General features: G+C 36.5%; 1 protein-coding gene across 3 annotated transcripts in view; it reads left to right on the forward strand.

The window, feature by feature from the left end:
- LOC116302178 (tyrosine-protein phosphatase non-receptor type 13) overlaps window positions 1–15259 on the forward strand; it is a 63704-nt gene that overhangs the window by 1466 nt on the left and 46979 nt on the right. For all 3 annotated transcript variants that reach the window (XM_089031296.1, XM_031711403.1, XM_031711402.2), the window contains exons 2-21: window positions 2650–2767; window positions 3336–3481; window positions 4289–4384; window positions 5168–5247; window positions 5840–5905; window positions 6668–6760; window positions 7131–7217; window positions 7730–7807; window positions 8178–8379; window positions 8475–8774; window positions 9333–9582; window positions 10262–10430; window positions 11048–11143; window positions 11772–11855; window positions 11951–12041; window positions 12342–12409; window positions 12885–12958; window positions 13161–13344; window positions 14070–14225; window positions 14738–14806. In XM_089031296.1, coding sequence (XP_088887422.1) covers window positions 3349–3481; window positions 4289–4384; window positions 5168–5247; window positions 5840–5905; window positions 6668–6760; window positions 7131–7217; window positions 7730–7807; window positions 8178–8379; window positions 8475–8774; window positions 9333–9582; window positions 10262–10430; window positions 11048–11143; window positions 11772–11855; window positions 11951–12041; window positions 12342–12409; window positions 12885–12958; window positions 13161–13344; window positions 14070–14225; window positions 14738–14806 — 2376 coding nt within the window. In that variant the 5' untranslated portion in view covers window positions 2650–2767; window positions 3336–3348. The remainder of the gene's footprint in view (window positions 1–2649; window positions 2768–3335; window positions 3482–4288; window positions 4385–5167; window positions 5248–5839; window positions 5906–6667; window positions 6761–7130; window positions 7218–7729; window positions 7808–8177; window positions 8380–8474; window positions 8775–9332; window positions 9583–10261; window positions 10431–11047; window positions 11144–11771; window positions 11856–11950; window positions 12042–12341; window positions 12410–12884; window positions 12959–13160; window positions 13345–14069; window positions 14226–14737; window positions 14807–15259) is intronic.

Consider the following 15259-nt stretch of genomic DNA (forward strand, 5'->3'; position numbering starts at 1 on the left):
TCTCCGCGAGGGAAGTAATTTTAGCCATGGTTTCTGTTGGATGCATTTATAATCGATTTTGGTGTATTATTGATGTGCAGGTGTTTGCATGCTAACGCCTCCTATTTTTTCTAAGTGTTTAGATGCTAGTTATTATACTGTCCTTGCTTATGGCTATTATAACTTAAGATTAAATGGTCTTATTAGTCTTCTGAACGGAAAAATCTAGCTATTTCAGTTCCATTAAGACAGCGATTTAACAGCAATAACAATTTATTTGATACATAGAATGTTTTTTAAAAGCTGTAATTTGTTAATGAAAAAAGTCTCTAAAATCTAAAAGTTGGGATTTCACCTTGGCCCGGATATCATGAAAAAAGTCATTTAAATCACACTTAGGTCAACAAAATGACAGCGCATGTCTACCAATAATGAGTGATGAAGGCTGATAAGATCTATCAGAGATACATCTAATAGGGCTGTTTGTGGAATGCTAGAAGTTGCATTTTAAAGTAGAAACAGGTTGAATTTTATAGCAAAATCTCTACAGGTAGGTTGAATCTGTCCAATAATTTCATCTCTGAAAAATTTTTTACTCCAGTTGTGACTACGACTGTATCACCAAAGATCTAATCTTTATGATATATTTGATATTATCTTTGGAAATGTTGTTCTTCTTGATTGACATTCCTCCCTCGTAACTTCTTCTAACTTTACTATCTCATTCCTTCAACTTTTAGAGTTGTCGACACTGGGCTATAACACAAATTAGGACATTTTTGTTAATAATAATAGTAACTTTAATATTTGTACCTCACACATTTGATATATGCATTATGCTCACAGGCACGATAAAGTAAAATAAAATAAATGATATAAATATAAAGATTAGCAGACATGTCATGATTATGTTGTTAAAGTTCTCTCTGATGTCAGTCAATTCATCATCTTTAACAAGTGAATGAGTTGTATTGACACAAAAATAGCAATGACTATAATAACACAAACTCCAATCCCCCCGCTATAAAATTTGACAAATTTTTATATTGACTGTGGTGTCCTGTCTCCTCAAATCTCATATTTCTGTTAGAATATATTTTTCCTGAGTTTTTTATGTAATCTTGTTTGTTACGCAAGTTTTACCTGATGTATTGTACAATTAGTATTTCTTTCTATAGATAGATTCTACATTGCTCATAAGCCAAAGTGTTACCATGGTTGCCAGAGTTAGTCTTACCGCTACGTGATATAATTAAATCCTATCGTGATATATTGCTGTATACTGTATATCAGATTTTATGTTGTGCAATACGTAGTTCTATTTAGCTTTCCATTATAGACTTTACAATGTAGTTGGTCTACCAATTAAAATGCATAGATCTAGCTATAAAAAGGGTAAGATTAGTACATAATATTATCTAAAATATTTTTCAAATCAGATTTTCTTAACTATATGATATTCTTCTCTTATTCTCTCTATTTTCAGTAAACACACCAAACGCATAATTTATTACTGCTATACTATGTCTATCCTTTGCGTACATATTTATGGTGTTCAACTTAGCTACAGGTATAGAGAAAAAATATTGCTCTGGGATCGTCACAAGTACCCTACATTTCATATTCCGGCTACATTACCAGCATGGTTGGTCCTTGTAGTGTAGTGGTTAACACATCGGACTAGAATACCAAAGATATGATATTTTTCTCTTATTCCCTCTATTATATTTAGTGTAAATGCATTGAGATCCATAATAAATGTGTTAATGAATGATACAGCAGTCTACTTCTAACTGAGAGACCATGCTGTTTAATTCCTATTCCAAAAACCCAATTTTATAATATTTTTTAAACCAGAGATCATATGTCAAAAATCCTCTTTGAAATTCAAATACCCGTTATGAAAGAACCTACATGCACACACATCTTTGTTGTATTTTCATTATCAGCTTCATAATGTAAAGTGTATATAATGTCAATGGAAGGTGATAGTTTATATTTTGATTGGTTAAGTTAGAGTGGGAGCCTTCCAAGTTCCATATGATTCCATCCACTTACTATATTCTATGCAAAAATCTACTTTTGACCATAAATAAAATAGAGTACTGTCTGTTCTATATCCTGTGATAGTAATTGTGCTTTTTGGTGGTATTTTTCAGTTTTCGTCCCACCTCAAAACCAAACATGCCAAATTCCCATTTTGCTCTGTGAGTTAGCCATGCCCTGTTTTAAATCAGCCCAGAGGCTGTTTCAGGGTTCGATCAGTAAGTTAGCTGCGCCCTGAGTTTGAAAAGCCCAGAGGTAGTTTCATGGTTTGATCTGTGAGTTGGCCGTGCCCTGACTTAGATCAGCTTGGAGGTTGTTTCAGGGTTTGATCTGTGAGTTGGCCGTGCCCTGACTTAGATCAGCTCAGAGGTAGTTTCATGGTTTGATCTGTGAAGTGGCCGTGCCCTGACTTAGATCAGCTCAGAGGTTGTTTCAGGGTTCAACCTGTAAGTTAACCGTGCCCTAAGTTTGATCAGCCCAGAAGGTTTTTCATGGTTCTATCTGTGAGTTGGCCGTGCCCTGATTTTGATCACCCCAGAGGTTGTTTCAGGGTCTAATAAAATTGTAATGGTTAAATACAGTAAATTAATTTCCTAATCCAAGTATTTTGTTATTTCGTTACAGTATAATGTGGATATGATAGAATGACAGAAGAAGGTTAAAGTGGCTCAAGGACTCCTTGAGAAGAATGAAGAGAAGAAAATATTTGAAAACTAACATCATCAAGAATAGAGAAGTTTTGGTGAGTCAAAAATAAGATGCAAAAGCCTTTTCTTTTCATACTTATATACATTGTGGACTCACAAGTGTGTACTCGGACCATAGATGTTATTACAGTTGAGTACGCAATGAGAAATTCTTTTGTTTTAAGGAAAATACAAGTGAGGCTATCAGGTCAATACAGTGCTTCTTGTAAAGTCCTTTTTAAAGTCCTTTTTCATGAGGGTAGCATTTAATAGCCAGTGGTTAACAAACCTGTGGCCCTCATTCTGTGATCAAATTGGAATTTAGGAGTTGATTTTTGCGGAGGGAGGAAAACCGGAGAACCCGGAAAACCCTCTAAGCACAGGAGAGAACCACCAAACAACTCTACTCATATACAACACCGAACCCAGTGGGATTCGAACTCAGGTTGCATTGATGAGAGGTGAGCGCTCACACCGCTACGCCACCTGTGCTTCCCTTGTCTCATTTGCATGTCATTTGCTTGCATCCATAATATCTGTTATTAAATTGTCAGGACTTCTGTCCATTAACCAATCTCTGGACGTGAAAATTAACTCCCCTCTGTATTGAAATTTATGTTCCAGGAGTAGCTGCATCATGCCCGCATTAACAGCGAACACTGTGACACTTGAGGAGGTGCTGGAAGTAAGGGGAGGTCCCCTCACTGAAGAAGAACTCTGGGCTGTGTTGGCCCAGTCTTGTGAGGCTCTTCAAGATGTTTTTCAGAGAGGTACAGCTGTGGATGTGAGGAATTTTATGGAGAAATTTTAATTGTCTACTTTGTACAGGCTGTATATATCATTTCTAGGGTTTGAAATTCATTTACAGTGCAACTACTGTAACCAGGACCACTTAGACCAATTAGACAATAGAACCAATTAAAATGTAGAATGAAAACAATGCATTCCAACTTTGGTTAGTGGAGCCAATGAGAAGCATAGACTACACAAGAATGGTAATTTGACCCTGATGTTACGTGTAAATGTCATGAAAATAAAAAGATATGTTGAAAGGCTATTGTTATGAGGCTATTTTCTGCTGCTTTCTGATTTGCTCCCCTACTCAAAGTTGGAATGTATTGTTTTTCTTCTACTATTGGATTGGTTCTTTCTTTCTAAGTTGCACTGGTTATACACTGTAGTAGTTGCACTATCTGTAATCCATCCATCCAGTATTTTATCCATTCATCATTCCTTCTGTCCTTCTATCCACCCTTCCATTCATATACTGTACCCTCTTTTATCCATCATTCATTCTATCCATCTCTAGCCTTTTATTCTTTCTTCCATCCATTATTCCATCCATTCATCCATTTACCCCCCTTCTATCCATACTTCATTCCATCCCTCTGCCCATTCATTCTTCCATCCATCCACACTTCCATCTATCCATCTATTTATTTTCTCCTCCTCCCTTCATTCCATCCATCCCTTTGCCACTTCATTCTTTCATCCATCCTTTATTCTTCCATTCATCATCATTCTATCCATGTGTCCATTCATGTATTGATTTGGTCTTCCTGAAATTGCTGTTTTAGGTAAAGCAAGAAATAGATTTTTTGGATCGTACTCCATCACACCAGAAATGATCCTACTGTGTCACACTGGCAGGGTGAAGTTTTCACTAGACCAAGGTACTGCATAAACCTATTTCAAAAAACGTTGTCATCACCAAAGGCAATAGGCGATAGGTCATTCCAAGACGGAAATGGTTTCGTTGACTACAAACAACATTGAATCAGTCTCAACAGTAAGGTCCGTTTTCTTAATGTGAATAAGAAGCAGAAACACAAGTCATTCCAGCTATTCTTGGATCTTGGAATGACCTATCTCCTATTGCCTTTGGCCTTTGGCGATGACAACGTTTTTTGAAATAGCTGTATATAAGACTGATATTTTATTACTGATATCACTCTTTATAATGGTTATAAACCCTTATACTGGTTCATGATGTTTTTTTGATCTAGGCTTTTAACTGGGAGGGCTAATTGGGGGGCTTAAAACCGAGAGTAAAAAAAATTAGGATAAAGAAGAAATATTTATTTCTTTTATTATCTCCTCAGGCTTAGGGCAAATGTTGAACTTTCCATGCACCGAACTCATTAAAAACAATGGATATCAGGTGATAATGAGGCGGCATTCTTTGATGTAATTAAGTTCGGTGCATGGAAAGTTCTACGTTTGCCAAGGCCTAAGTTCAATCATTTATGTTCACGGGCCAAAAAGACTAATGTACAAAATTCCTTTTGATGCTAGCTTATAGCAGGGAGGTTTAGAATATGTGTGTAGGGGGGGGGGGGGGGGGGGATGACTAATATAACAGGGGTTTTAAAGTGTGCTATAAATGGATTAAAGGTCTGTTCTTTTAATAGGTAATAATTGTATTTTATGTTTTGGAACTGCATTTTTCATCTTAGGTTATCACTTTGATCGTTCGTATACTGCACCTGAAACATATGCCAACAGAGCCACACCTAGTGATACAGCACTAGAAAAGGTAATGTGAATACTTGTTTTTCAATATACATGAATTTAACAGTCTAGTAATTGGTTATATACTCATAGTTGATGTTATTGGATGGTTCCTGCCTTCATTCCCGCCCCTCCTTCCTTCCTTCCTTTTCCCTTTTCCTCCTCCTTCTCCCCTTGCTTTCCTTTTTTCTTTCCTTCCTTGATTTCCTTCTTTCATCCTTTCCTTCCCTTTTCCCTCTCTTCCTTCTTTCATTCCTCTCTTCCGTTTCCCTTTCATTCCTCCTACTATCCTCCCTTTCTTTCTTTTTTTCCTCCCTTTGTACATTTTTCCTCCCTACCTTGCCTTTTTCCTTCCTTACTCCTTCTTTCCTCCCTTCCTTCCTTTTTCCCTCCTTCCATCCTTTTTTCTTCCCTTCCTTTCTCCTTCTTTTCTCCCTACATTCCTTTCTCCACTTCTTTCCTTTTTCCATTCCTTTTTTCATTCTCCCCTTCAATCATTCCCTCTTGTTTTTTTTTTTTGGCTGTCTTGTTCCTTGATTTATTAGTGGTTCTCTCAATTATTAGCAGAGGTTTTCATGTATATTCTAATTTATATTCTGTTTTGATTTTTAAACTAGATATGTGTTTACTCATTGGGGATGTCACTATATCATGCAGCTGAGTTTGAAGTAGCAGTTGGAAAGGTAAAAATTACAATTACTTTTGCGACCAAGACAACTACCAAGAAATTTTTAGTCAGGTCTCTGGGTTTTTGACTTTTAATCATAAGATTCTCATGTGTCTGAGTTATATATAGGAACAATGTTTTTCATAGCTAGGTTTCAACCAGCTGATAAAAGACTTTGAATCCCATTGTGGTTGAAACATAATGTGATATATCAGCCAGAAAGAAATCTACATTATATTTGAGTCATGAGTTGTCTCGTTTCGTGTTTTTCATACTATTCCTCAATAATATCAACCCTAGTTTATATTGGTACCTTTAGTATTGATTCTATATAAATTGAATACATTGAATGGTGCAATATTTCTTGATTTGAGTGTTGTGTCTTTAAGTCATAAACTAATTTATGATACATATATTCATCCAATATGTTTAATGGCTGTGACGTCATTGAAAACTTACAAACAAAGCACTCAAATCCAGAAATATTTTGCCATTCAACTAATCAATTCATTTAGAATCAATACTGAAACCATTAAACTAACTAGGTTTATATACACACAACTTTAAAGATTTATTCAGGGCAGAAAATGAGGTTGCAATGAATTAGATCAAGCAATTAAATTTGGAACCCAAAAACTAAAATTTTGGTATTTCGCTAACGTTTCAGTCAAGTAATCAATAGGAAAATTGTTGTAAGAGAGTTATTGATATATGTATTTTAATTAGTATAGCTAGTTTATTGTTAATTTTGGATGTACTATTTATTTCTCTATTACAGCCAATAAGTCTAAATGAGTCTCTGGAGTCTGTTCTACTTGGCATGTGCGAGGAAAGTGCCCATGCAAGAAGTGGATTATCTCAGGTTATGCAGGTATGGTCACTTCACTGATACTTCTTTTCCTAAGAAAAGACATACTTGATGGTTTATACACCACCTTTTCACCTCTCGGGTTCCATGTTCAATTCCAGGACTTGGTATCGTGTGTAAACAGAGTTTTTTTAAGTCTGCAGGCTTCAAAAGTTTCTCCATAGGCTCCTCAAAACCCAACATACAGTACTAAATTCTAATTTGATCTGTACACTGAATTAGAATCACCTGAGACTGTTTTGGGATTTTATAAAACTGAGAGTCAAGTCCATTTGAAACACAATGTTATAGCAAATAAACATCAAGTGTTAATTCATTTTTACTAAAAAATGACTAAGTAGCTTTTTAATAAAATGTTAAATTCTATTAACAGGAATGTCAAAGCCATTACAGCAGGCGGAACTACAGGGATACTGTTGCATCTCTTGTTGAGTCATTGTTAGGAGATGAAATACCAGATGTAAGTTCCAGTATACCCCTTTCCTCTTTTCATACTAAAACCAGGGACAGATCAAAAATCTATTACAGTCACGACACTTGAAGCTTGAACACTTCTAATTCCACCCCCCCCCCCCCAGGTTTTTGTTTCCTGAACTTTTTACTTTTCTGTGCCCTCTTAAATAAAGCATTTAGTTTGGCAAATACACCAAGTGATCAAAATGAATCTTATTTCCAATCTATTGACTCACTTACCAACCACTTACTAATGCAACCACTTACAGTACAAACCATTATTTTACCGACACCATACCATGGCCGGTAACCGGTCGTTTCGCACAATTGCCTTTTTGCACGAACCTGTTCGCACAATTCTCACCTGTTCGCACAATACCATGGCCAAGTGGTGCGGGTTGTTCACAATAACCAGTCTACATGGCTGAGCTTTTACCCACCAAATCCCCACCCCAAATGTTAGTATGTAATATATAGTATGTATATATATATGTAATATTTTTTGTGTTAATTGTTTAGATTGAGGTGCATGATTCACTCTATGATATGGAAGCAGGCAACAGTACAGACATTAGTGATTATGACATTAGTGAAGAGGTACTATTTTATGAATCTTTGTGCTTCAAGTTACTTCTCATAGAGTGCCTTTGACCTGATACTTGAAGTGAAAAAATTTATATTATTAAGTGTGTAGTTGCATTCACACACTGCCACTACATTCAATAATATCATGTTCTATGCACATGACAAGTCGAATTAGAGGTTGATGTTTATGGTACCATAAAATGTATACTTATCATTCACTATCATGTATCATGATTATTAATATTACCGCAAACCCATGATCTGACGAGTGAATATAACGGAACACATTTCAGTCTACACCATTGCCTGATAATGACTAGCAGTTTGCAGTCTCAATTTTGAGACAAATAATAAGTATCATTTATTATTATATTGTTTTCAGAATTATCCATCCAGGTTTTCTCCAGTGTTGGCTACTCCCAGAAGCCTACCATCACCTCCATCCCTTCAGACGAGCTCAAGAGGTCAGTCAACGTCGGCACAGTTAGTGGGCAGCAACCATAGGAGAGTACTAACACCACCGATAACTCAGAGATCAGCATCACCAGGATTAAATAAGAGTAGACCTATACCACCAACCCTAGGTACTTAGATCTTAAATGTACAATACATAAGACTTCTTTTTAATGAAGTGGCATTGAAAAACGTTTGTGAATGTTTTTAAAATATATTTTTTCAGAGAAGTACAGGAGTGTTCTTGAAAATGCAAGATCCAAAAGGTCGATGGCCGCTAGTCTAAACGGTCTTGACCAACTCCACACAAGGGAATCAAGTCCATCATGGGATCAAATGACGCCACACCACCCAATAAACAGGAGTGAACCTAGACTTGATACTCCTTCAGTAGGTTACCAGAAGATACCTGAAGCATCGGGCTACTATCCCCACCCTCCAGCTGAGGGTAGTCAGTATGAACGACCAACTAGTCATCTGTCAGGAGACATACAAAATAGATCAGGACCTTCTGGAACAAGACCAGGTAAGTTTTATGATTGTTAAGAAATTCTTACAGGGCTCAAAATTACGGTTGTTTGACAGACAGTGGCTCTCCAGAAAGCGCCTCATAGGCTGGTCCTTTTGACCTGTTACATTTTCTGGTTACATGTTAATCACTCCATGGCTGGTTATCACGTCCAGCCATTGCTAGTCTTAGGTAGTAAATACATGAATTAGGAACAAGGAAGAGCCACTGTCATTTGGTTATCCACACTGACATCACATGTACTTTACACATACTTCCCCCCCCCCTCCCCCCTAACAATAATAATTAGTTTCATGGGCCATTGATTCTATGATTGCTGACATTCCCAAACACATATGTCCAGAAGTTTCACCCATTCCCAAATGCATATCTTCTACCATTCTCTGGGGACACACAAGTAGCATCCAGGATTTCCTCAGTGTATGGTGGTCTACACTGTCCTTTGGGAGACAGGAAGATGGTGTAAGGTTATTAGGTGCATGAGACAACCACGCAAACATGTAGCCTGGTTTCTTGCTTAGAATTAAAATTTTTTGCTGGTGGTTTATCTTCTAGATATTCAGGGTTTGAACCGGTTTGCCAGCATGCATTCTGTAGCCAGCGACAGCTCATCATCAGCATCAGGTCCAAGATCTTCAATGTTCTCTGACGGTCGTTCATCATCTGCTGTATCAATTACCCAAGGCAGTTATGCACCTGAGTCATACCTTACTGATGGTTATGAAAGCGAATTCAACCTAAAGAGTTTTGGAAGCTCAGTATCTCAAAATGCCTTCAGAGCTGGCAGAAATATACCTTCATTAAGGTACTGTATTCATCTTGTTTTTCTTAGATTTTATTTCTTGCTTCAAATTTATCATCTAGTCCCTGAATTCGTAACAACCTTAATATGGAATAGTCCCCTTCACAGTCCCCTGAGCCATCTTGAAAGGTAGCTCCTTGCCTTTGCATCGAAGCGTGATGAAGGGTGAGCTTGCAATGATGGAGACATTTGAAGAATTGTCCACTTGCTTGCTGTGCTGTGTGCAGTCATAAAGCATTTGGGGATTGGCAGAACACTCGAGAAGTGTCCAGAAGCACTCCGCTACACGTCGTGCTTCTCCTAACACTTCTCTCGTGTTCTACCAACCCCCGTGTGCTTTATGACAGCACACAGCACACGCGCAAATTTTCTATTTCTTCAATAATGAATTGTCTCTACATGCAGGTACAGTAGTGTGCCAAAATAAAATATTTTGCAGGGCATAACATTATCAAATATACTCAATGTACTGTATAAATATGTTTGATTTCAGAAAATATTTGTCAAACTTCTCCCAAAAGGGGATTTCTTTGGGCATTGGGAGGGTTTGTAAAGGATACAAACTTTCTAGTTTGTAAAGGATACAAACTACGTTTTTTCAATTAGGTGTATATTTAGTGTTTCTGTGAACTAATGTTAGTATTAAAATGTATGACTGTATTGTTTTTATTTTTCTTTGTAGCAACAATCCACTTTACCTGTCTGTTAATGATTTGCACCAACCGTCTGCCGGTCTTGGCTCATCATTGAGTGGTCCTCTTGCAGCTGATAATCGTTATCATTCGCTTCCGAATATTAATAGATTTAATGATATCGAGAAAGAAAAACATGATTCAGAAGATACTCTTAAGGTAAACTTCCTTAAGATTTAAAAGAAACACAAAACAAAGATAAAAATTTGTTACACTCACAATTTTGAAGATTATGATAGACAGGGCTTTAAGTAACGGCTGGACATCGGACATTGTCGGGCAATAACTGGGATTTATCCGGTCAAATCTTTAGCTTGGCGGTCATTTAAACCAGTAACATTCAGGCAGAAATGAGATGTGACTAAGCTATGACTAATTTGGCCAGATAGTTGTAAATCAAAGTGTTTCAATGACATTCTGTGGCACACATAAAAACCATAAAAACCTTGCATAATTTCTTGGCAATGTCTTGAAATAAGTTTGAGGGTCGTTTCCCAAAACTTCCTGAGTTATATGAAAATGATCTCACATGGTGTTGAAAACAGGTGTAAATATGCTATATAAAGATCTCCTTACTGCACACATCGTATTCTTTTCGTCCTTTGTATTTATAACACTTTAGTTTGTAAATGATTGGAATATTCTTCTGAATATCCTTGTACAATGTTTTTCAATAAAGAGCTTACAAAAAAGATCACTTAGCAAAGTAAAATTATTTGTCAGTTTTTAAAATTCCATTTTGATTGTCTGATTATTTTTGTTATTTTGCATTGTAGACTTTCTTTGGTCCTGAGTTTGTGATGATAACCGAAGACCCAGAGAAATCCATAGTCAACATCACTCCTGTTGGTCAACTAAGGAAGGATGGACAGGTATACTACATGCTATATAACAGTGTTCAATAATTTAGCGACAATTTTCATTGCTTGCTAAAAGTGAGACAATCACAATGAGCATGTGCTAGATCATTCACAAGGACTAAAATCAGCTTACTAAAGAAATCAATTAATATTAAACAGAATTAATAATTATGATATAACATATGGGGCTAGCCTCATTGGGACTACAAGTCCGTTTGTCCGTCCGTTTTTTTGTTATCTGCATGGAAGTCACTAATGAATAAATAATAAATAAATAAATAACAGAAATTATGATTAATTCATATTAATTAAATGTAGCGACTGTACAATATTCCTGAATGCAGACAACAAGTTTGAAAATTAAGGTCTTTTCCCTGGGATGTTAGCTTCTGCAATGGGTATTGTTGACAGGAAAGAGAATAATAATATATGATTATTTTTATAACATTGTTTCAATCATCACAGCAATAAAGTGGCAATACTGTCTGCAGTGTTGTCATCATGTGAGACAGAATTGCTGCATGCATTGTGCATCATGCATGTGTCTTGCAATACAGATTAACGTAACAGTTACTTTGTAAAGTTACAAATATGAATTTCAAGAGGCACATTTTTAATTATATTTTTCTATTATTAACAGAAGAAAGGTTTTCATTCATCACACCCTAGAAAGATAGTGACTGTAGTGGCTCTAAATGGACAGAAACTGCAATTGATGGCTGAGGTATGATCCACACCTAACCCTGTAGACCTGTCATTACAAAAAATATATACATCATTACTGAGTCTATGGTTCCCATAATAATTTATTGTTTCCAGGTCTCCATGACAACCAAAGACCTATTTGAGCAAGTAACGAGATTCCTGGGGATTACTGAAAAAATATTTTTTGGGCTTGCAAAGATAGAAGGTATTCTGATACATATTTTGAAAATGCATATACTATGGATGTCGCCAGATATGGTTTTCATGACGGAAAAACATGCATGGTCATGCCTTAAAACATCTAATCTATGTATGGCAATGCCCACAAGTGTCACGCTTTCACTCTTCATTCCTTTCTCCGCATGTCGACACCCTTTCGATAATTTTCTTCAACACAATGACCATGACATGTTTTTCAAGCGTGCAAACCCAGTTTGCAAACATTTATATTTTAAGAAAACTGTATGATTGAGTAATAATTAAATTACATCAATCCTTTTTTCAGATGATGAAGTAATATTTCTCGATCTTGATGTTAAATTATCAAAATATGCTCCTTCAAAATGGAAAGAGGTTTGTGATGATGTCTTTAATGGTGCTCTCACTAATAACTGTTTTAAATTTATTCATATTATGTCAATTTGGTCTGAAGAGAATTGACATCATCTAAACATGACCTGTCTGTTTGTCTATCTGTCTGTCTTTCTGTCTGTGTGTCTGTCTGTATGTCTTTCTGTCTGTGTGTCTGTGGTATGTCTGTCTGTCTGCTTTTTTGTCTGTGTGTCTGTCTGCTGTCTGCTTTTTTGCCTTTGTGTCTATGTCTTTCTGTCTCTGTGTGTCTGTCTGTATGTCCGTCTGTATGTCTTTCTGTCTGTGTATATGTCTGTCTATCTGTCTGTGTGTCTGTCTGCTGTCTGCCTTTTTGCCTCTGTGTCTTTCTGTCTGTGTGTCTGCTGTATGTCTGTGTGCTGTCTGTCTGCCTGCTTTCCTCTGCTTTGTTTTTGCATCAAAATGTTTTTATCTCTGAGTCATTAATTGTATCTTGCAGTCAAAAGGAGAGATGGTAGAATTCATTCTGTACCTTCGAGTAAAATTCTATGTGGAGCATACCGAACTTTTAAGGTAAGCTTTTGTCCTGTGTGAATAACCAAAGAACTATCAATACCCTAAAATAAAGTGTGATACCGGCATATAAATCAAGAAATAAAGCTCATTAATCACAGCATGACTCGCTGGACTTGAATGCTTGTATGAGTCCTTGGCCCTCTGGGACCAGTATAAAAGCACTGATTAATATTTTGCTATCACATTTTCTTTTATTCAGTCTAGAAACAACTCGTCATCAGTTTTATCTTCAGCTGCGCAAGGACATCCTTGAAGGCAGGCTGTATTGTCACGAGGAAGCTGCCTTTTTGTTAGCTGGACTGGCTCTACAGGCAGAGACAGGGAATTATGTCGATACCCTTGAGGGAGATTATTTTCTTGTTGAGCATTATCTCAATGAAAGGGTAAGTGCCAGTTGAACATTATAATGAACCTTAGATCCCCTGGGGGGGGGGGGGGGGGGTTACTCCCACATATGGACTATACAGGGATGATCCACTGAACAGGGTATGGTTTTTCGAGCTTCTTATCATAAACAGGTTTATGCAATTTCACCCAAGTTCCAAGTTCTTCCTGAGTTTCCTGTCATATTCAGGGATTCTACTTTCGTATTGACTGAAACTGATTACTATGGTCTTCAAAAAACGATACTCGAGCTGACATGATAATTGAAACGGGAACACAGTACAATTAATTAATTATATTCTTTTTCATAAACAGGTTCTACAAATTTGAGTTTTTTTGTCATAAACAGGGTACTCCTTTCAGAATCCCAGCGGAACACCCTACCCAATTCCTTGCGGAGTACCCCCCCCCCCTGTTAGATCCATGATGGGAGTGAGGACGATGATGCCCAGACAATGATGAAGCATGTTTCAAAACAATTTTTCATGCGTGGGCTGTTGTTGTTGCCGTGTCTGGGGTTGCCATCTTTGTTAGAACATCAGGGTGGTATTCCACTTTCTAGCAAGGATGGCAACATTGAGAAAGGCTGAACGGCAAGAGTGGCAGTGTGCACACAAAAAGCTGTTTTGAAATGAGTTGGAGTCATTGTGAGGAGATGTGAAAAACCCCCTGGAAAATCGAGATGTGAAAAATCCTGAAAAAAACTCATTTATTTCCACACCAGATAATCAAGAAACTATCAGTTGAAAATACGACCCTCCAGCTTCCTGAGTTCCACAAAAACTTTGCTGGCTTATCTGAAGAACAAGCAGAGCTTGAGTTCATCCAAGAAGCACAGAAATTACCTGAATATGGCATACATTTCTATAAAGTGCAATATGTAAGCAGCATGGTTGTCACGACTACAGTGCATATTAACCTATTGCCTACGTTTATTGATCGATTTCATTAATTGCTAGTCATTTATTCTTTTATTGGTTATGATAGCATTTTTTTAAATTTATAGTTACTTTATAGATTATTTAATTATATAAAGTAATCTTTTTTGTTGTACATATCTTCTGTATTATTGGTCCATTCAGTTTAGCATTGTGAATGTCATCAATTGGTATATTGGTTTCACACAACGACCAGTATGGTTGTACACGTACATGTACAGGTTTTGACATGTATATAGTATTTTAGTGAAAATAGCCTTTCAATATTAATGTGAGACACTTAACGACCAGTATGGTTGTACAGGTTGTGACATGTACATATACAGTATAGTAAAGTGAAAATAGCCTTTCAATATTACAGTGAGACACTTAAACTGTGAACACTTCTTCAAGTTTCTTTGCAGGTTATTACAGATTTATACAATAAAAGGAAACGTTTTATTATATATTTCAGAGCAAGAAGAGTGATAATAGTGAAAAGTTGTATCTTGGCATTTGTGTCAGAGGTGTCACAATTTATGAGGTAAGTTTCCTCCCACTAATTCAGGAGCTGAAGTTCACATGGTCAACAGTTTGTGACTTTTAACGAACTCAGAGCCTGTTTTTTTTTTGGAAATATGTTCCAGAAAACACTTAAGTGACCACAAAGCAATGGCTCCAAGTTGGAGGTTGGACTTGATAAATGCATGAACATGATGAAATCCAACCTCTCCTTAGTGCCATTTATTGTTTTGTGTTTGATAATAATGCCTTTATTTACATTTCGTCAAAATTACAAAAATGATTTGAATTTAAAAAAAAAAAAAAAAAGAAAAGAAATATAACACTAAAGCAATGTTAATGTTGGAAGCCTAGAGAAACTAGGAGTTATCGAGCTAGGCTCCCATTAGTTGTTATATAAAGTTAAGATAAGTTAAACACAGCTACAGTCATAACGATAAAGTTACTCAATAAAACAATAATTTGTAGAGAAAAG

The sequence above is a fragment of the Actinia tenebrosa genome, unplaced genomic scaffold (assembly GCF_029948245.1).
Source record: "Actinia tenebrosa isolate PJP-AT-01 unplaced genomic scaffold, QUT_ActTen_1.0 PGA_scaffold16__25_contigs__length_10494907, whole genome shotgun sequence".
NCBI lineage: Eukaryota > Metazoa > Cnidaria > Anthozoa > Actiniaria > Actiniidae > Actinia > Actinia tenebrosa.